Here is a 21,704-nt window from a genome sequence, read left to right as displayed (position 1 = left end):
AAGAGACAATTGATCCAAAAATGAACATTTACACACTGTTTACTCGCCCTCAAGGGGTTTTAAACCTTTATGAGTTTCTGCTTAACACAAAAAAAGATATTTTGAGGAATGTTGGAAACTGGGAACCATTGACAACCATATTCGGTAAAAAATGTAATGGAAGTCAATGGCTACTAGGTTTAACATTTTAAGTATCAAGTAACATTACAAGTATCTGCTATTATGTTTAACAGAAGAAAGAAACCCAACAATAGAGATTTGACACTAGAAGATGAGTTAATTTTTTTTGGTGAACTACCCCTTTAAATTTGGTTGGTGCCCGAATATTCAGTAAGTCTTTAATATCAGCACACTTTTAGATTCCCATTGTTGCACATTTCCAGAGCTTGTCAGTAGCTATGTTTTCATCCAAAAACGTGAATTAAGTTTATGCACAAAACTGGATTATTGCATTAAAGACGTGCGAATAAAGCAGCATTTCCATCCATTTAGTCAAAGAGAACAAAATCATCACTTCCTGATTAACTGGCACCAAATATAAAAAGTAAAAATGAAATTTGCTGCAGTAGGAGAAGCTGACACCCCTGTTCTTCACTTTCATCTGTGACGTGTGAATTTTTCTTCTCAAGTAAAAAGTTTATCCTACTCAGTTTTGCGCATGAGTTTTTAATGCGTATTTTCAATATTTATATGCATTATGGTGTTTCCATCAACAGATTTTTTTTCTTTTCTTACATGCGTATAAAATTATTTTCATTGAAAATAGCTTTTTATTAAAAATTAACTGGCGAGGCAGTGGCGCAGTAGGTAGTGCTGTCGCCTCACAGCAAGAAGGTCGCTGGTTCGAACCTCGGCTCAGTTGGTGTTTCTGTGTGGAGTTTGCATGTTCTCCCTGCCTTCACGTGGGTTTCCTCCGGGTGCTCCGGTTTCCCCCACAGTCCAAAGACATGCAGTACAGGTGAATTGGGTAGGGTAAATTGTCTGTAGTGTATGAGTGGGTGTGTGAATGTTTCCCAGAGGTGGGTTGCAGCTGGAAGGGCATCCACTGCGTAAAAACTTGCTGGATAAGTTGCCGGTTCATTCCGCTGTGGCGACCCCGGATTAATAAAGGGACTAAGCCGACAAGAAAATGAATGAATGAATGAAAATCAACTTTTGTTATTTACATAAATTATATCCTAATTCGGTATAATATTTTTAATTGGTCCATCTCTAGCTGGGAGTATCTGTATTATGGGGAAGATTTTTATGAATGATTTTAGATATATATTTTTATGACTACTATAGTTAGATTAGTTTATAAATGTGAAAATACATTAATAAAATTGACTTACAGAAATTTTGGAAAAAAGCCAAAAGGAAATGGAAATGTTGCCTATTAAATGATCATTGCTATCATAATTTATTCATTACTACTTTTTCTATTTAACACAATTCATACATATAAACACTGTAAATATAATTACAATGTAAAATATATATTTTTAAAGCCAACATGGATTTTTCCTCTTTTGCAAATTTGTATTTAATATTTTTCTATGACATATAAATTTGGGTATACTAGTTTTTGGGCCGTTATCTTAAGTTATTTTGTTAGATGAGCTCCAGATTTGGCTTCATTACTGACTAATCTAATGTACATGCACAAATACAATATTGCATAGCTTTCTATTAAAAAATATACATTTAAAAGATATACACGAGAATACATAAATAAAATTGACTTACAAAACATTTTGGGGGAAAAAAAAACTTTTTTCAGTAAATCTTGTCTATTAAATGATCATTGCTGTCATAATTTACTCATTATTACTTTTTCTATTTAACACAAGTCCTTCTTGCTTATAAACACTTTAAATATAATTACAATGTAAAATATATTTTTTTGCCAACATTATCATCACACAGAGATGTGATACAAGTAAAACTTCTCTTACAATATTTCAAAATATTTTTGGCGTCATCAAGATAGCCGGCACAAATCGTGGTATGGGCCATAAATTGAGGACCTCTTTAAATTGTGGCTCACCTCCACATTTGGTCTGGTCCTCCTAACAATGTCAAACTCTATAATACTGTGTTTTAAAATGTCAATGCTAGAACAGTATGTTATGCAGCTTAATCTGACTTGCATTCCTCCTTGAGTCTTCATATGGTTGACTGAATGTTTACCTCAGATGCGTTTGTACCTGTGTGTGGTGGCACAGGTGTATGTTTTGTATGTTTCAGGCTCTAAGTGTGTCCACGTGTGTGTGTGTGTTCAAACTGCACTGTACAGCTGGGCTTGCACTTCAGGTTTGATTTCACCTGGTTGTCCCCTGTAGCTATTGTGAAGTGTGGAGTATTGGTGTAATCTTGTACACAGCCTCGAGGCCGGCACTGATCAGCCCAGCTGTTTTCTCATTCCCTCCAGCCAAAGAAAACGAGTAGAAATGTGTGTGCATGATTGGGATTATTTCTCACTCTCTGTTTGTGAGTGTGTGTGTGTGTGTGTGCAGAGAGAGAGAGATTCATTAGTATTCTGCTGAGGAGTCGTGCCGGTAGAGCAAATTGATTACCACACTTCACCTGTCTGAGCCTCCTGAGATCTGCAGTGAAGACGCTGTTCTGTCTGTGCTCCCGTTGGCTTCGTAATGCGGGGCCGCTCTCATTAGCCGTCATTAAACAAAGCTTATATTTTCTCGCGTACTTCCTGCGAGTGTGAGGATTGCTGCTCGGCGTCCCAGAGGATTTCCAGCAGTCGTTAAAGGCGTTTTGTTGGAGAGGGAATGGATCGCTTGTGTGTATTTGTGTGCTTTAAATTGACTCATCCGTCCAGGTGACCTTTCGGAGTAAGACTGCAGCAGCATGGGAATTCACATCCGTGCTGAACGCTTGTCAAATTGTGGAGGGATAACCCTGGGTTGTGTGGTTTTCGTAATGTAAGGTTTAATTCATTTTTTTTTTCTCCACAATTAAATTTTTTTTCTGTTAAAGTTTTTCAATAAAATAGTTAAATTATTATTTTAGTAATAAAAGGATATAAAATTAATTTGTTGCACTCCAACAAACAAACAAAAAAGATTATTGCTGCTTGTTTAAACTACTTATTTAAAATGAGCTGTATCAACACAATTCTTGAGGTGAGCTTGCTTTGTTGAGCTTGTTTTATTCAAGCCACTTAAATTTGTCAAAACAATTAAGTTAACTTAATCGATTTTTGTTGGGACAACATGAAGGAAATGTGTGCAACCCAGCATTTTTACACTGTATAATGAATCCTATTCAGTTGCACAGCAATTTAGTAAGTTTCATTTTAATCTCACGAGGAAACTACGTATCGTCAGGAAAGTAGCTTATATGTACAAATTTATAGGGTTTAATTTGTACGAAAACGTACAATTTTTTTAAAGGAGGTGTGCCCCCAAACCCAGCCATAATTGGGGAATGAATAAATCATACTAATATGTAGGAATCAGATCATATAAATTCATACGAAGTAGCCACTAAATCAAAAAGTTGAGAACTGCAGTAAGATTACGTTAAGAGTTTAAAGAGTTTACTTTATTTAATTTTGTTTAAATTATACTGTTTATTCATTTTCTTTTCGGCTTAGTCTCTTTATTAATCTGTGGTCGCCACAGCGGAAAGAACTTTTCCAGCATATGTTTTACACAGCGATGTCCTTTTAGCTGCAACCCATCACTGGGAAACACCAATACACTCTCATTCACACACATACACTATGGACAATTTAGGACGAGAATTTTTTGGAATTGTGGGGGAAACCAGAGCAACCGGAGGAAACCCACGCAAACATGGGGAGATCCTGCAAACTCCACATAGAAATGCCAACTGACCCAGCCAAGGCACAACCTTCTTGATGTCAGACGACATCCCTACCCATAGTGTTGCGACGTGTAGTTACATTTTTTGAGAGGTACACGTCATGGTGGGCTGAAGAGTCCTTACAAGTTTGAACCTAGTACAGGATAAGAACAGGGCTTTGTTTTCTGCCGGGTCATTACCAGCTGCAGTCCAAATAAACTCAACGGGTGTCATTGCGATTTAAATTCTAGTTTAGCATCTTGTTGGAGTGTCAAACTTAGTAGCGTGCGCCTGAAAGGTGTAGGTGTGGAAACTGGAGCTTCAGTGAGGATCGGGGTGAGATGGATTTGGAGCTGGTCGTGTTGTGATTAAGGAGACAGCGGGTGAGTAGATATGGCGGAGTTGGCCAGTGTTTCTGGGAGGAGCAGGAGCGAGAGCAAGCTCCACCGCTCCAGTGATAAGAGCCTAGAGTCAATGAGAATCTGTAATCGTAGTCGGGTGGCATTTCATTGGCATGTTCTGCCGGTGTTGGTGCCAGCTGGAACGATGTGCCGAGAGGAGAAACTCAGGTGCTTTGTCATTTCATTGGTTAAGTGCACTTAATCGATTAAGAAAATGAATAGAAGCTTCGTTTTGCATTTGATTTCCGGCCTTATGCTGAAGTTTGTAAATGTGAAAGCTCTGGAGAATCATAATGAGCTGAAGGCGAGAGTGACCTTACCCGATTATAAAATTGACACATAAAAAAAAGTTTCAGACTTGCAGCTTAAAGCTTAGTACACTTAAAAGGGATAGTTCACCCAAAAATGAAAACCTGCTGTTAATGTACTCTCATTTAGGTGATTTATTTAGTTTGTCTTCAGTTAGACATTAAAGAAGTTATTTGGGGAGCCAACACACTTTTCTGTCATCTGAATATATATATATATAGTATAGTTAATATTGTAGTGTTAATTATTGCATTTACTAATATGAACAAACAATGATCAATACATTTACTACAGTATTTCTTCATGTTAGTAAACGTTAGTTAATGAAAATACAGTTGTTCATTGTTAGTTCATGTTAACTCACGGTGCATTAACTAATACTAATAAGCATGGACTTCAATAATGCATTATAGAGCTGCACGATTCTGATCTATTAATTTTTTTTTGCCTAAAAGATCACGATTTTCTCACGATTCTGTAGTTATAAAAGGTTAATATGAGTGGGCTATTATTATTGTTATTCTCAAACATATGGTAAAACAACAATAGGCTTTTGTGTTGCTGTACTGGTGGTTAAAATGCTAAATTTTGTATAGACTTGGAATGGTAGACCTGAACAGACTTTAGATTTGTCCTGGTCATTAATGCTGATGATAATTCTGATGTTGAGTTATTGTGTTTTGAGACAATCTGTAATTTTTTGCTTTCAATCCGTCACTGACGTGATTTTCGTGAATACAGAAGACTGGGTCGGTATTTTTGCATTTCGGCAGGTTTTAGGGCTGGAATCAGTCAGCTACATCTGGCAACACTGTGTGCGCTTTCGCCTTCATTTTCACTGCTAAGAGCGGTTCACCACCCTCACGGCTCCCAAACGATCACTCTGTGCCACAAACTAAATGTTATTTACAACTTTATTACCTGTTATTCACACCCTATGCTGGATCTGTTCACTAAAGTAGACTTCATTCAGAGGCGCGCGCTCGCCCGTTTTCTCCGTGATAGCTTACATTCAGCTCACTTCACATGTGATTTTGCTGTCGCAAATACATTACACAAAGACAGAAATGGCAATTTTGGGTTAAATGATATCTTATAAATACAGCATGTGAATATATATATATATATAGTTAAAGTCAAAAGTATTAATTTTCGAGGCCCTATTAATTTTCTTTTTAAAATATTTCCCAAATGATGTTTAACAGAGCAAGGAAATTTTAACCGTATGTCTGATAATATTTTCTCTTCTGGAGAAAGTTTTTTTTTTTTTTTTTTTTTTCCTACTAGAATAAAAGCAGTTTTTAATTTTTTAAGCACAATTTTAAGGTCAAAATTTTTAGCCCCTTTAAGCTATATATTTTTCGATAGTCTACAGAACAAACCATCATTATACAATAACTTGCCTAATTACCCTAACCTGCCTAGTTAACCTAATTAACCTAGTTAAGCCTTTAAATATTAAATATCATAAATATTAAATGTTATTTACTGTCATCATGGCGAAGATAAAATAAATCTGTTATTAGAAATGAGTTATTAAAACTTATGTTTAGAAATGTGTTAAAAAATTTTTAATTTAAACAGAAATTGAGAAAAATAATAAACAAGGGGGCTAATAATTCTGACTTCAACTGTATATAAACTTGCCTTACTTTAACTCACAGTGCAATAACAAGCATGAATTTGGATGTTAATAATGCATTGGTAAATAAATGTTTAACTATGATTAATAAATGCTGTACAAGGTATTGTAAATTGTTTCCTTATGTTACTTTATAAAAATAAGATATAATGCATCTATACAAGTTTGTTCTGTAATACTTACTAATTGCTCGTGCTATTCCCCCCTAAAAGTTCACAATCAAGGGCATTTTTGGTTCGTTTCTTAACAAGTTTGCTGAGCTCCATGGCATTGCAGCAGCTGTTTATTCGCTCCTATGCTTTACTTCCAAAAGAGCAAAAGTTCAGTGGTGTGGACGATACAGTCATGTTTGTTTAGCTAGCACGTCGCTCCCCTTATTTAATTTTCTCGAGCCATATTGGATTTAGAAATTCTGTCCTGCGTATCTGAGCGAGCCCGAGTGAACACCAGCTGCCTGCGATAACATGATGGAAAGCGCTTCTCGCGGCACCCTTTCTTTTCAAATTTCTTTAACCTTGGCTTACCTTTAACGCCGGGGAAGCGTCTGCCAGTCTGGTGTCAGATATTAGTGATACGCACAGCGAGGGCCGGGTTGTCACTTTTTATTAACACTGAGCGCTTTGCATGGACTCCAGCTGTTGCGTGCGCTGAGACTCAGACGTACTTGACCTTGACTCTCAGCACAGTTCCTGAGGCTCAACCCTATTTTTAATCATGCATTTTAAATGGCACAAATGGATTATGCTTCCTTATAATAGGGGTCATTCATTAAACTTTTTTTTTGTTAGGGTACTTTGCATGATTAATCTAAACCGAATTTTTCAAATCACAAAAGCTGTGATTATTTCAATGCACTATCAAATATGGTAACAAGTAGCACAATATATTGTTTCAGCAAAATATGCTTGACTGCCGTCTATGTGTAATTGTCTTACTAGCCAATTGAGTCATGAGTGTCTTAAAGTATTGTCAGTGACACTCGATCTAGTAGCAAGCAACAGCAGCAAAGTACAATTTCAGAGATGTTTCAGCCATGTTAGTTTGCTGAGTTTTCAGTTTTTTTTATAATCATTATTGTTTTTTGTTTATATAATAAACTACACTTTGTAAGGCTTGAAACTTACGCTGCTATTCTGAACCAATAATCTGAAACAGAAAGCAGTTGAAGGATGGCTTGTTTAAATCCATTATTTATCTGACTCCACTGTAATTAATCTGACTCCATTAAAGTTGTTATCATCATTGACAAAGAGAAAGAATCTCTACGTCTTAAAGCAGGCAAAGTTGTTTATTAAGTTACATGTTTAAATACACAGACAGTAGAATGAAACAAACTAACATACTGTATAAAGAAATTAGCTGTAACGTGTACTGCTGAGCAACTAAGTCAGGGAAACTGGCTTTGTTAGCATATGAGGCTATGCACAGGTGTGCGGGAGAAGCAGAGTAAAAGCCATTCTCCTAGATCAACAGTTACCTTTCCTTATTATACCCTGAGCAAAGCATCATCAAACATGAGTGAAAACCAGCTGAACACTCAGGCCATGACCAGGGCCAGACGGAATCTGCGAATGTTTTTTGCTATTTCTGCGGAGAATTTCGGTAAAAATCTGCAGATTTCTGCGGAATTATTTTGGGACTAGCCAGTGGAGTATCATAACTAAAACCTTAATATATGAAATAGAAAGTAATAAATTACTGAATAAAAGCTGAATAAATTCAGAGTTACACATTTACTCAAGTAAAATAAACGGAATTAGTGATGGGCAAAAAATCTGTGGAATTCTGCGGAATTATGTGAGCGCAGATTCCGTGTGGGCCTAGCCATGACTCAACAATAGTAAATATATTGTATATTAAAATATAATCAATCAATGTCTCTGTTGATTTCATCACTACAACACTGAAGTCATAAACTGTCAAATGACAACAAACATGACACAGTTATATGAAGGAAGATCACGAGCAGATGAATTGTGTGGTGAAAACCACAAGGTTACTGTAAGCGAATGGCAGAGATGTGTATCGGAGCTGTGAGGAACTCTGCCTCACCAGGAGGACCCATCCCATGCTTGGAATGTCTTAGTAGTCCTTCATTAGCATAGAAGGAATAGTATATCATATTTTCTCAGCTTACAACTGATTTTAGTTTCTCCCTAATTTGAGTTTAACTTGTTAACAGAAAGGTAAGGTCATTTTATTTATGTTTACTATTCGCTACACTCACTGCATTTGATACAGAATATTGAGCTGAAGCTTGACTACAAACTTTAATTGTAAATCCAATATAAATATAGATGATGCAATATCTGTCGGAAAAAAAAAAATCGCAACCTAGATATTTTTTTTCCCAAATCGCATAGCCCTATTTTAAATCACATTTTTGATCAGAAAAATCGCAATTAGTTTTTTTTTTTCTTAAGATCGTGCAGCCCTAGTATTTTGTGGGATGGCTTGGCTTCCAATTAATTTCACACCCGACATGTAACCATAGCCGGATTGGCTTTGGAAATCAAATCCCTGACATTTGCGTCAAGAAGTCCGGCGTTCGCAGTTAAGACCTTTTTTTTTCTTCTCTCTTCTCCGTCCGGCTCCTCAGGGGAAATTGCCTCTCAGCCACTGATGATGGTTTGACCTTCCTGCTCGTGGCGTCTGGGTGAGCAAAGAAGGACGCCCTGCCATGATAAAGCTTCCCGTCTGCCACTGTTCCCTTCACCACTGGCTAGTCAAATCACTTAAAATGCTGTTGGGTGTGAATGTTTGACATTGTCAGAGATAATGGATAATCACTTGCGGACCGCTGGAGGGAGAGAGATGGAGGGGGAGAGAGGAAACATATTTTGTACATATTTTTTTTGTTCAGCTGTGAATGACGTGTATGCTGCGGGATCTCATATTTCATGCACCTATTATTATATGACTGCTTCCTGTTGTAATGGACTGTAATAGGGATGGAAATCGGTTATTACATTTACTTAAAGGGGACCTGTTACACAGTTGTGTGGTGACTACCTGTGTAAATATAGCCAGCTTCTAATTGTAAACATTTATTAATTTCATTTTTTATAATCATACTTTATAAAGAAACACTTTGATTGACATTCTCATTTTGTACGTGTCATCAGAGGGGGAAAGCCCTGCCCATTAGTGACAATCCCTCCCTCCTTAGCATAGAATGTTAGTCTTGTTTTTTAAATCTGCCACTATGCTGACACATAGGCATTTGTAGCTCCGCCCTCTTTTGAAAAGAGCACAATCTCATTTGCATTTAAAGCGACAGTCACCAAAATTAGCATCAAAGCCTAAAAAGGGCAGATTCAAAGAGCTCTAAAACATTATTTGTGGACTATTTTGAGCTGAAACTTCACATACACACTCAAAGGACATCAAATACTTATTTGACATCTTATATAAGGGGGAAAATAGGTCCAAGTTAAATGAATCGTTCACCCAAAACTGAAAATTCCCCCCTAATTTACTCATCCTCAAGCCATCCTCTGTGTATACATGTCTTTTTTTCTGTCAGACGAACACATTCTGAGTTGTTTTACATTTTATCCTGGCTCTTCCTTGCAGCATATTAGTGTTGGGTAGAGACTTTTATTTTGTAGCTTCAACAATTTTGTTACTCCAATAAAATCTCTTATTATGGTGGGCATATCCCTTATTTTCACATCCCAATGTTGACAGGTATGGTCTAATTGGGTTTGGAACTAAACTATGCAGGACACCAGCCCTCCAGGACATAATTTGGGGCACCCCTGTGTTAAACAATAAATATCCGAGTCTCTGTATCTCTTAAGTCTTGCTTGTTAAAAAGATTAATTCACCCCAAAATAATAATACTCAATTGCTTCCCACCATCATGTCATTTCAAGCTTGTTTGACTGTTGCTGTTGGTGTTTTGTTCTTCATTGACTACCATTTACTGGAAGAAGGAAAGCCATTCAGGTTTGGAGTGACATGAGGGCGAGTAAATGATGGGCGAATTTTCATTTTCACTCAACTCTTTTCCTTTTGTTTTCATGGACAAGCTCTAATCTACCTTGATCCCATATTGATTTTTCTTGAGTGATGTGTTTACTACGTTGCTCTTATGCTCCAGTCTGTCTGTTTATCTTCTTACTCCCGTCTGCCCCAAGTTTGAACTTTTATTCGTAGGGTAGCAGCAGCACCTCCGTTGGTGGGAAATTAATCTTAATCTAACCCATTAAGATTAGCGCGAGACGTCAGATGGCCCCGTTCTAGCAGGTCGTCCTCTTTGTTGTTAAATTTAGGTCAGTGGCTTGGGCCGATCATGTAACCAAGACTGAATTAGTTAATGCATGAGTTTCCTCCTCGCACTTGTAACGTGTCGCATTCGACCTTTGCAACTTAATGCAGTTTGCATCAAATTTAAATGCGTGTGACCTTGTGCTGATTCTCGCTGGATTTTCCTGTCACGTCATCTGGAGGATCTAAAGTTACTACGGCACATTCAGGATATTCCAGGCGTGTGCTTGCTGTCGAATTGCTGTAACAGCATCCGCAGCTCAAGGTCGAGCTTAACTCCTCGGCAAACCGCTGTAACACGTTGCCCGCTGCTGAAGGGGCAGGACATGGAGGGTAAGATGTTCTCTGGCAGCTGAGCACTGCTTTAGGGGAGCTGGAATCCTGTATTAATTAACCTTTGTGGTGGTGGCCCTGACAGTGGGAAGTCGGGAGTGTTTATGGAAGCAGTTCTGACAGGGTTCAAGCCCGTGGAGCGAGCGGCCAGCGGTGCTGTCATGTTATCTGATGCCGTGGCTCTGTGGAGGAGCGTCTGACAGGTGTGCCATGTGTGCCCCTCTACACCTGCCAGCTCCGCTGAGCCACTACTGGCCTGAGCGTGAGGGGCTGCTGACAGACCTTTTTTGAATCAGGATTCATGTTGTGTTACCTGGAAGGGAAAAGGGTTGAAGTTGTTGTTGTTGTTGTTTATAAAGTCAGCTTGAACCGGAAGTTGCCAAGACTTTTATTTCAGTATGTTAACATACTTCTAAATCAAACCGAATATTTAGTAGGGGGTGGGGCTTGCTTTTTTGCGCATCATTCCCTCCTTGCAAACAGTAAAAAGGGCGTGCTTAAGGATATTGACAAACTGATGTCATCCGAGAAGCAAATGGTCAGACTTGATTGAGGATTACCAAACCAAACATTTTGTTTCAGTGGATTGACTTTCAATTCAATTCAATTCAATTCAGCTTTATTTGTATAGCGCTTTTACAATGTAGATTGTGTCAAAGCAGCTTCACATAAATGGTCATAGTAACTGGAACAGTGTGGTTCAGGTTTTAGTGTTTTAAGTTCAGTTCAGTTCAGTTTAGCTCAGTTCAGTGTGATTTAATCATTACTGAGAGTTCAAACACTGAAGAGCAAATTCATCGATGCGTAGCTCTACCAATCCTGAACCATGCGAGGCAGTGGCGACAGCGGAGAGGGAAAAAAAACTTCACCTGATGGGAGTGAAGAAAAAAAACCTTGAGAGAACCAGACTCAGTTGGGCACGACCATTTTAATTTCTCCGCTGGCCAAAAGTTCTTGTGCAGAACTTCATTCGCCGTGGTTTATGCTGCAGACTTGCCTGCAGTGCTGGCCTTTTTTATGCTGATGTGTGTTTAATGCATAAAATATTTCATGATCTTGCACCACCACCCCTCAAACAATGTGTGATTGTCGGCAAGGACAATATAAGACAGACTAGGTCATCTGTTAGAGGTGATTGTTCAGTTAAACTTAAGAGAACTGCTTTTGGACAATCAGTTTTTTCAGTTAAAGCAGCAGATAGATGGAATAAAATACCAGTGTATATCAGAGAGAGCAGCACTTTTAATCATTTTAAAACTGTTCTTAAAATTTGGCTCAAACAAAATCAAATATGCAGCCACTGATTTGATTTCATTTAATTGACAATGATGTATTGTATTTATTGTATTATAAGTGTATATTGTATTGGTTAAATTTGGTACTTCCTGCCCAGGGACTACAGATTTAAATTAACTCTAGCACAACATGTCATGTTGTACATTATCCCTGTATAAATAAATAAAAAATAATAATAATAAAAAATCTAAGAGCTAATATAGGCGGTCGCCTAGGGCAGGGGTTCCCAAACATTTCAGCCCATGATACCCCCCAAAATATCAATGCCAGTGACTTGCGAGCCCCAGTGACTTGTATTTGAGTGCTGTAAATATGCCAGAAAGTTTAACCTGGTGCCATAAAATCAATCTTTTGCATCTGACGCTATTGCCGTCTTTAATATAATGTAATCACCCAAAGGGTCATAATCCAATAGAAAAACAATTTGAAAGGCTGAATCCATGAACTACTATTTTCATTTTCAGTGGGTTATTATACAATAATGGTAATTCTAATAGTTTAATAAAATTGGGGGGTTCCCGGCCCCCACTTTGGGAATAGGCATGGGCCGGTATAAGATTCTGATGGTACGATAAACTTGAATAAAAATATCAAGGTGTTGTGCTTACTGCTCTAAAATATAATCTTTTTAAATATCTGGGTAAAAAAACTAAACTTTTCCTTTTTTTCCTCTTTGAAAACAGAATATTCTAATTTTTTTTTAGGTCAGTGGCTTTTTTTATTTAAAATATTTTGGAGCAGTGGCTAAACATGTCAGGCTAAATAACTTAAAAGATTAATTGAATTCTGCTGTCTTCATTTGTTTTAAAAACACATATTTATTTACAGTTTAAAACAGCATCTTTGGATATTATTTCTGCTGGAGATACTGTTGTCCTAAAAAAAACAAAACAAATTTTTATAAAACATCACTGGCCTAGAGCCATGTGTTTCTTGGAGGGCCCCACAAAAACTTCTCTTGTATATTTACTGTAAACATAAGTGCGATCATGTATGTGTAAATCATGAACAATGCACATTACGCAATGCACAATTCCATTAAACACAATACAATTCACAAAAACAGTGAGAAAAAAAAACCCTCCATGTTTAATTCATACATAGGCATGAATAAAATAAAAATATCATTTTTATATTTGAATAAAAATATTGCGGTTTGACGGTATTGTCATTTACTGCTGTAAAATATTATCTTTTTAAATGTCTGGGTAAAAAACAAAAACCTTTCCCCCCTTTAAACGCAATATATTTTATTTTGAGAAACTTATTTTATATTTTGGAGCAGTAAACACAGCAGAAGTAAATAGGTCAATAATTTAAAACCGCATCTTTGGATATCATTTCTGCTGAAGATGCTGTTGTACTAAAAACAAACAAAAAAACATTAGGAATGGAATGGTATAGCGAATGTTTTGGCGGTTTTAACTTTTCCAAACCATGGTATACCTTGAAAACCGTTATCGACCTATGCCTATTCATGCATGACAAATAGCTAAAAACGATAATAAATACACAACAACAGTATGAATAAAAGCAGAATGTATTAGAAACATAACCTTCAGCACAACAATCTATTTTGCATAACACCACCTCCGATGTTTTTGCAGCACACTTGCACTTTCATTTGCAATACTTTGCAATACTTGCAAACTTATTTGTTTAAATCTGAGTAAATATTTTCACATATGTATTATGATAAATATGTTAGTTAATAAAAATGTGTAAACTTAAATATTAAAATAGTATTTTTTTTGTGCTTTGTTTGACACTGTTTTTTCAACAGTGGGCCCAATTTTCTCCTAGGCCCCACAACTTTACAGTTCGGCACTGCTTGCACAGGTTAATTGTTCACTTAAAGAGAAACGATGTGCACTAGCAAAATAAACATTGTACATTTTTATTTAACATGGACGTTAAACGTTAGAATAGTTTTTATTTTTTCATTTATATACAACTTAGCGTTTTCTCATGTAAAAGGGAGTGTGTGTTGTCATAAAAAGCTGATGTGTGAATCTTTAAGATATCATATTTTGTGAATGCCATTTTAGTGGTCCGTTTCAAAGATAAGCATGTTGTATTTAGTTTAGTTTAAAACTTTGTTAATCCCCATGGGGCAATTTATTCTAACATGGTGGTGCTTCACATATAACAAAAATGACACACTCAACACAACACAAACAAAAAATTGGAAAAAAATAATAATAATAACAAATAATCCATCGATTACCTTCATTTATTACAAAACCGAAATGCTTTAGGCACAAAATACATTTATAAACATTTGTGGAACATCTTATTTTCCTTAGACGTCGTCCAAGGGGCATCCACTCAAAATATTGAGTATGTAACATCTTTGAATGTGCAGTTTGTGCCAAGACTTAAAGATGTTTGTTTAATTTGTGGTGATATTGATAATTCTCAGAAATGCTTGGCTTTGGAAATAATGGACACAACCACTGCACATGAAAACAAATGTTAAAATAAGGAGCCACTTTGATTGACAATTGCTGGAGTCTCTGTAAAAAAAAAAGTTCTGTGTTACTCTGAAGTTCGTTTTCTTGCATTTAATTAGTTTTTTTGTGTTAATTGGTTTTGACAGAGACTTCAAAGACAGTTACTGTGGTTGTTTTGATGATGCTGGGATGTTGACGCCTGTCACTCATCTAATGTTTCCTTTTCTTGTGTTGTAGGTTCCCGTGTGGCCACATTCGAGATCAGAGGAGCAAACAGGCAACACTGAGCTCTTGGTTAGTCCCTGAAGAACTGCCAAATATAGAGCATATGCTTCATCAGGACAGAGAAACCTCCTCGTTCCTCTGAATGCGCTCACAACATCATTTTAAAGCAGTGTGGATTTACTCATTGAATGCACAGCGATGCCGTGTTTAACGTTACCTGTATGCAAAACTTTCTGACTGAAAAGAGACAAAGCTGCTGGAGTTCTCTGCTCTGATCATTTATGGCACAGATCTTACTGAGGCATTTTCAGTAGTTGTAAAACACCACATCAGGGCATATTACTGTTGAACATGACTCATGGGGTGGAGTCTGGCCCTGAAACTCACCAGGATTCTGCTGCTTTAACATATCTGGAAGGTTTGCTAATGCATCCGGTCAACACTGGGCCTGCTGCCACTGCTACACAAAGATCAGAACCTGTCCACAACAATGAAGAGAATGCCAACAGCGTAACCAGGGCATTTCAGCTGCACAACCATGGCGCCCTTTCACCAGAAAAGGGTAGCCCGCCTAGTGCAACCTCGCAGCACCTTAAAAAAGCCAGGCTGCTTCGTTCAGGAGCATGGAGTGAAGACAGCCAGAAACAATCAAGCACTGGAGTGGAGGTAAATGGACAGAGAAGGGAGCACTACAAAGGAGGCCTGGATGGCTCTGGGCAGGGAGAGAGCACCTTGCTGGCTTCGCTGCTGCAGTCCTTCAGCTCTCGGCTGCAGAGTGTCGCCTTGTCACAGCACATTTCTCAAAGCCACAAACAGCTCGACAGAGAGAGCAGTGAAAGTGCGCCTGTTGATCCTAAGGAAACCTACCAGAGTTACGGCACAGCATCAGGCCGCCTGAAAAGCCTCATGAGGAAAAGCAAGCATCAGAACCATAACACTGTGCCTTATTGCCGACAGAGCAACCAGAACCGAGGCTCTGATTCTCCTCGGTCCTCACAAAACTCTGCCCAGCCCACAAGCTCTGAATCAATGTCTTGCACAGAACGACTCAAGGCTGTTGCCAGTATGGTTCGGACAAGATCCAGTCCGGCACCTTCACCCAAACCCAGTGTCGCCTGCAGTCAGCTGGCATTGTTGCTGTCCAGCGAGGCTCATCTTCAGCAATACTCTAGAGAGCAGGCTTTAAAAGCACAATTAACCAGTCGATCAGCAAGTGAGAGGCTAGCTGCTATGGCTACTCAACAAACACAGGATAACAGACCTCCCAGCATGGGACAGCCAACAACCACCCCAGACATGCTAAGCTCCTTAAATGCTCAAAACGGAACAATCCCCCCATTAGTGGTTAACTCCAGCAAAAGCAGCCCTTCCCTTTCCTCACCCTCCACGAGACCCCCTAAAGAGAGACGGCCTTTTGACAGGCACGGTCGACCGCCACAGAACTGCAGCAGTCTGTTGCTTCTACTTCTTAACAATCACAACTCCCAACAGCAGCTCACCAGAAACGGACACCTAGAGGAAGACTGCGGCATCCTCCCAAGCTGTGCCTCTTCCTTGCAGTCTGACAGCGAGTACTCCAACCCGGATAACAGCCTGACCAAAGACAGCAGTGATGCTGAGAGCTTGTCCAGCTGTTCCCCCATCGACCTTTCCATGAAAAGCAGAACGTCTTGCCAAAAATTTGAGCCCTGCTATTCCTTGCCCCCCTTGATGGATAAGCTCACAGAGTCTCTCGTAAACAAATGGAAGCCGGAAACTTCTGTGCCAAAGGTCCACGAGGCCGTAGATCTGGATACCAGCCCGGACATAAAATCCCAAGATAAGGTCACTCTAATGCAGTTACTGCTGGACCGCAGAAATAATGAGAAGGTAAACAAAAGTTCAGATCATCCTGGTTTGCGGTCTGATTCAGTAATCAGCTGCTTGACTGCAGGCTCACTTAAACGCATTGGCACACCAGAGGACTCCAGGACACAGAGCCCTCAGGACCGGCAAGTAGCTAGCTTCAGCTCAGTCTCCCCTTCATACTCCTTCCCCTCACCCGTTGCCCAGTCCAGTCCTTTAGATCTCTGCAAGTCTAAAGCTCACTCAAGTGAAAAGATGGAGCCGCCGTTCAGTGCCAGCAAGCTACTGCAGAATTTGGCCCAGAGTGGTATAAAGAACTTGTCACCTTCTCCCCCTCCTTTACACCCTCACAAGTTGACAAGCAAAAGGCAAAGTCCAGTACTTGAGCTTGGAAAGCCCCAGGCCTTCTTGAATAGACTTGTCACTCCAGCCAAACAGAACAGTCCCCCTGTATTGGACGAAGGTTCCCCCAAATGTGAGCAATCACTCTCTTCATCATTGCAGATAGAAAACCTTCTTGAGAAGCGCACAGTACTGCAGCTTCTACTGGGAACAGCCTCCCAAAAGGAAAAAAACAGTGGACACAGAGTCTTAGAAGTTACCTCAAGGGGGATGGAGAAGGCAAGGGTGGGCTCTGCTAAGTGTGACAGCTCAAATGGACCTTCTCTGGACCCTAACATCAAAAAGGAGCCAGTAGAAGAGAATCTTCAATCAGACCGCTTTAATGATGGGGTGCACCACCTGAGTAGATCATCACAACACTCCCCCATTGCTGAAGTACAGGACACAATCAAATCCGAGCTATGTCCCACAGAAACAGCTGCTAAATTTGGACTTCTCAGCCAGCTTTTGAAACAGCAGAATGCCATATACCATTCGAGCCCACACACAAGGCTTGTCAGGAATGCTGTAAAAGAGGAGCCAATGGATTTTCACAGTCCAATTCCGAAGAAAAGAAAACTGTGCATTGAGTTAGCTGAGCGTCTAAGTAGTGAACTCTGTCAACCGCCTGAAGATGTGACTAGCGACAATCCAGCATCTGGAACACCTGAATTGAAAGGTAGAGGGCTGGAAAAACTAAAGGAAGATAAAGCACTAGGGAGTCCAGGGAACAAAACTCCTCTCTCCAGAGAAAGCCAAGGGTTTAATGTTCTCAAGCAACTTCTCCTGTCAGAAAACTGTCTGAAGGAGCTATCCCAACCCAGAGGTAGCCCAAGTCCCTTCATCCCTCAGGCAAACTGTGCAGCCAATGGGAACTTGACCCAGTCTGGTTTCCGTCAAGAGTTGTCAAACTTACCATGGTATCCCTATTCTTTCAGTTCTGGCCCCAAAACTACGCCCACACCCGTTGATACCCCAGTTTGGGCTAATGTCTCTCCCAAAGCCAGCCCTAAACCAGTTAAAAAAGAACCTGAGGGGTCTCCTGAAGAAACTTTTAGCAGGGAGGAGAGATCTAGTCCAGACTCGCCCCCTTTAACCAGGTCTAATCCGATTCTTTACTACATGCTTCAGCGGGGAAATGGTCAGCTCAGACCTGAGATGCGGGATCAGATGCAGTCGCCCCACTGCGTCATGGGTGACTATGAGCACAGGATAAACTCTCCGGTTCACAGACAGTTTCACAGCCAGAGAGAAGACAGCCTAAATGGCTCTGTGGAAAAATGGTAGATGGGCACCCATGAAAACAATTTGTATGGTCAATTGTCTGTGATTTATCTTTTACTATTATTATGATTTGAAATTTGACCTTAGAGCATTGTCGCACAGTTTAAAACGTAGTTTGGTTGTTCACCAACACTTTCAAATGTATTCATGCGTACGTTTGAGAATGAGACGTTCACATGATTCTCTGTTATAATTATTTAGCATTTGTATGTGTGATGGCCCAGCACAATGTAAAATATCTACCACATGAAAAAAAAAAACGTATCTTCCTCCCTCAACTTAGAACATTTATGAAGAACATCCATAATTTTGAGGAATCAAGTAACATTACCGCTAATTTCACACTATATTTATCTCCAGCCAAATCAGGACCCCTTCCAGTTTATCAAAGCAAAGACAACCGAACAATCTAAGCACAATATCAAATTTGTGGCATTGAAATGTCAAGCTATAAAGTATATTTTCTTACAGCAAACGTTAAGAGAAAGACCGTGTAATCTATCAGGTATCAAGAGGGTTTTCACATGTGATAGAAGAGCAACAACATTTACTGGAATGTTCTATAGTCGTAGCTTAGTTAGATTTACAGTGCTTTATTTTTCATCCGGAATGAAACTATAGCTGTTATGTGGTGGTAATGGCATGACGTTAAACAAAAAACAAACCTGAGTGTCATATTTTTAGCCAATGAAATGTATCTTTTTACAATTTTGTATGATTTAGTCGTTTTGTATCTTACCTAAATATTCTGTATGTAGCATTCACGTTTATGTTGTCGACAGGAATACTGAAAGATGATACAGGTTCTCCACCAAAGCCCTGAGGATTCATTATGATATTTATGGACTATCAATGTGTCATGATACTGTGTGAATCAGACGCTCTACTGTGAGAAGGGATTCGATTGAGTCTGATTTGTTAATATGTTCACTATTTTCTTTTACTTTATTTTTTTTTTTTCAGATAAAAGCCCATCACTCAAGTCTTAAACATTATCCTACAAAGATTTTATTCCATATTCTCTATGTTTTACACCGATTAGAACGATTTATGTAAATATTGCTTTGGAGATGACTATTTTGTATTGTTGAAGACACACACAAAAAAGTAGTTTTTAATGTCTTGCGTTGTAAATAAGACTGTAATAATGTACATAGGGTACTGGAGAACGAGACTTTTCTGCATGTCTATGTTGTGCTAATGATAATCTGTTCATCTACTGCTCTGTCCGAGGCTCTTTGCTGCCTGTAGCATGCACACGCATGGGGAGTCCCTGTGTTATGGGGAAATGTCAAGTCTTAAAATAGATGTTTTTATCATGGAGAGATGGGTACTTAAACCGTAATCTGTCTGCAAATGCAGTCCTAGACTGTTGAGCCAGCGCTCAAACCTGAGGAAATAAAAAAATGTGCATATTGTTTTGATTTCTGAATGCTTTCGTTTGGTTTTAACTTACTAAAATACAGCTTCTTTTTAATCATTCTGCAAAAATTGTGAATAACTACAAAAAAATAATGTTTTCATATTCTCCTGTGACAAACTGGAGCCTTTCGGTTTTCTTATGTTCTGTCTTTTTTGGTGTTTATTTGCACTGATAGCATAATAAAAAACGGAAATGCACAGGACTGAATGTCAAAGTTTGTCATCATTTACCTGTGTTTACATATCCAAGGTTACGATGTGTTGGAAAAGCTTTTTAATAAATAACCGCACATGAGGCTAGAGGTAAAACTTTAACCCTTGATGGTCACTTTTGCAGATGAACATGAGTACATAAGCTGAAAACGACAGATGTACGCCTAATCCAAGCAGCTAGCTGTGAGAAGAATGATAACCAACACACAAAGGTGCTGTATGTAAGTTTTTGACTCTTCTAAAGCATACAAATACAACAATATGTTTGCAGATATTTAAGAAACATGCCAAGTGAACGTTCTTATTTATCTGAAAAACAATGCTGAAGTCAGATACTCTGCTTTGAAAATGTGTGTTATGTGCCGGAACATCTGTCTTTGTTTTGGTTATTTTAACCTGTCCAATGCCACTTTAGCCAATTTTATTTTATCACCCCGAAAGGCTCTCAAAGCATGCGCCCGTGACCGAATCGCGACCTCTGGTGGACAAGTAGCAGACTCCAAACTGAGACGGAGATTCAGAGTTTCACATGAGGTTATTTATTAGCAAATAATGTAAATATTACGAATGTAAACATTAGGTGAGCATGATTGACAAGATTTGCATTGATAAGCAATTTGGCTGTTTACACCAGACTATTCAGGAAATAAATACAGCCATTCAGAAGCACATAATATGCACTCGCACACAAAATGGTTAGGTTTATAATCCTACTAATACATATTAAACCTCTTTAACATGATTAAATGTAGATGCTGAATCACTGATATGTGTTGGTTTCGAGTCGCAGCTCTAATTTTAAACAGTTTATTTTATTTTGAAGATCTGATGTGAACTATCTGCTGCTGCTTTCAGTAGTACGGCAATAAATGTCATGTAAAATGGCATTCAAACTCACACTATTAGCATTTAACATAGAATAAAGCACATATGGTGTACCTGAGGTGATCATTGTCAGTTTATCCAGTTCTTTAGCTGCAAGAAATAGAAGTCGTTTCTAAAGTATAAATTTCAGGTGTTGGTTAGGACAAACTTATATGGGACATATTACTTCTATCACGTGCCGCTGATTTATTTAGAACACGATTTAAACAGAAATGTGCTTCTATCGAGCCTAAAGGCTGATTTATGTCGTCAAACTGGTAACCTGCGTTTGAACGGACTCAAACGTTCATCTCTGCTCCACATTCTAAGTTCGTTGACATACATGGCGAGCTACTGGGCAAACTGACAACAGCGGAAAAGCCATCCATATGGAGGTGAGCGGTCAGTTGGTAGAGCGAAAAAGAACAGATGCTGTCAACATTCCACCCTATAGCGTTCATTTTAAGAATGAAATGCAGCCATACATAGCTCTGGCTACATAATTTAAATTTCTCTCCAGAAATGTAGACTGGTTTGTATGCACAATGAGCCTGTGTTGCATTTGTTTATAGTGAAAACGTCTCCTCTAGTGGTGACTATTGCATACTGCGCCTTTTAAAATACTTGCCACAACTTATAATAATATCCTTTACTGTCACTTCAAAGCTCAAATGAGCCAGGGTATTATTTATTTAATATAAAATTACTCTGCCTGAAAGGAGAAAGGCACACCTACATGTAGGATGAGATCATTTTCATTTTTGGCTGAACTATCCGTTTAACATCTGAACTAGCGTCATTCATCATGTATCAGCGCAGCGTATTAAAAGATTTTGCAAACTGGTATTTACATGACTGCCATTTCGGAACAATAGCAGGAAAGAGATGGTAAGGAGGATTTGGAAAACACAGTTTCCTAATTATGGGAAAACAGGTAGTCGGCTTGCATTTGGAAAA

The 21,704-nt window shown here is 38.7% G+C and overlaps 1 protein-coding gene across 3 annotated transcripts in view; it reads left to right on the top strand.

Annotated features, from left to right (window-relative positions):
- The window catches only part of nrip1b (nuclear receptor interacting protein 1b), a 59,812-nt gene extending 39,939 nt beyond the window's left edge, over positions 1 to 19,873 (top strand). For 2 of the 3 annotated variants that reach the window (XM_087271278.1, XM_087271279.1), the window contains one exon: positions 14,751 to 19,873. In XM_087271278.1, the coding sequence (XP_087127404.1) occupies positions 15,090 to 18,251 (3,162 nt within the window). In that variant the 5' untranslated portion in view covers positions 14,751 to 15,089 and the 3' untranslated portion in view covers positions 18,252 to 19,873. Of the gene's footprint in view, positions 1 to 12,002; positions 13,748 to 14,142 lie in introns of those variants that run through there. The other variant, XM_087271280.1, reaches the window with a different exon arrangement.
- The last annotated feature ends 1,831 nt before the right edge of the window (positions 19,874 to 21,704 follow it).

Source organism: Danio rerio, chromosome 10 (genome assembly GCF_052040795.2).
Source record: "Danio rerio strain M-AB ecotype USA chromosome 10, GRCz13ab, whole genome shotgun sequence".
Classification (NCBI taxonomy): Eukaryota; Metazoa; Chordata; class Actinopteri; order Cypriniformes; family Danionidae; genus Danio; species Danio rerio.
The sequence above is the reverse complement of the archived record's forward strand: the minus strand, read 5'-3'. Positions and strand labels throughout refer to the sequence as shown.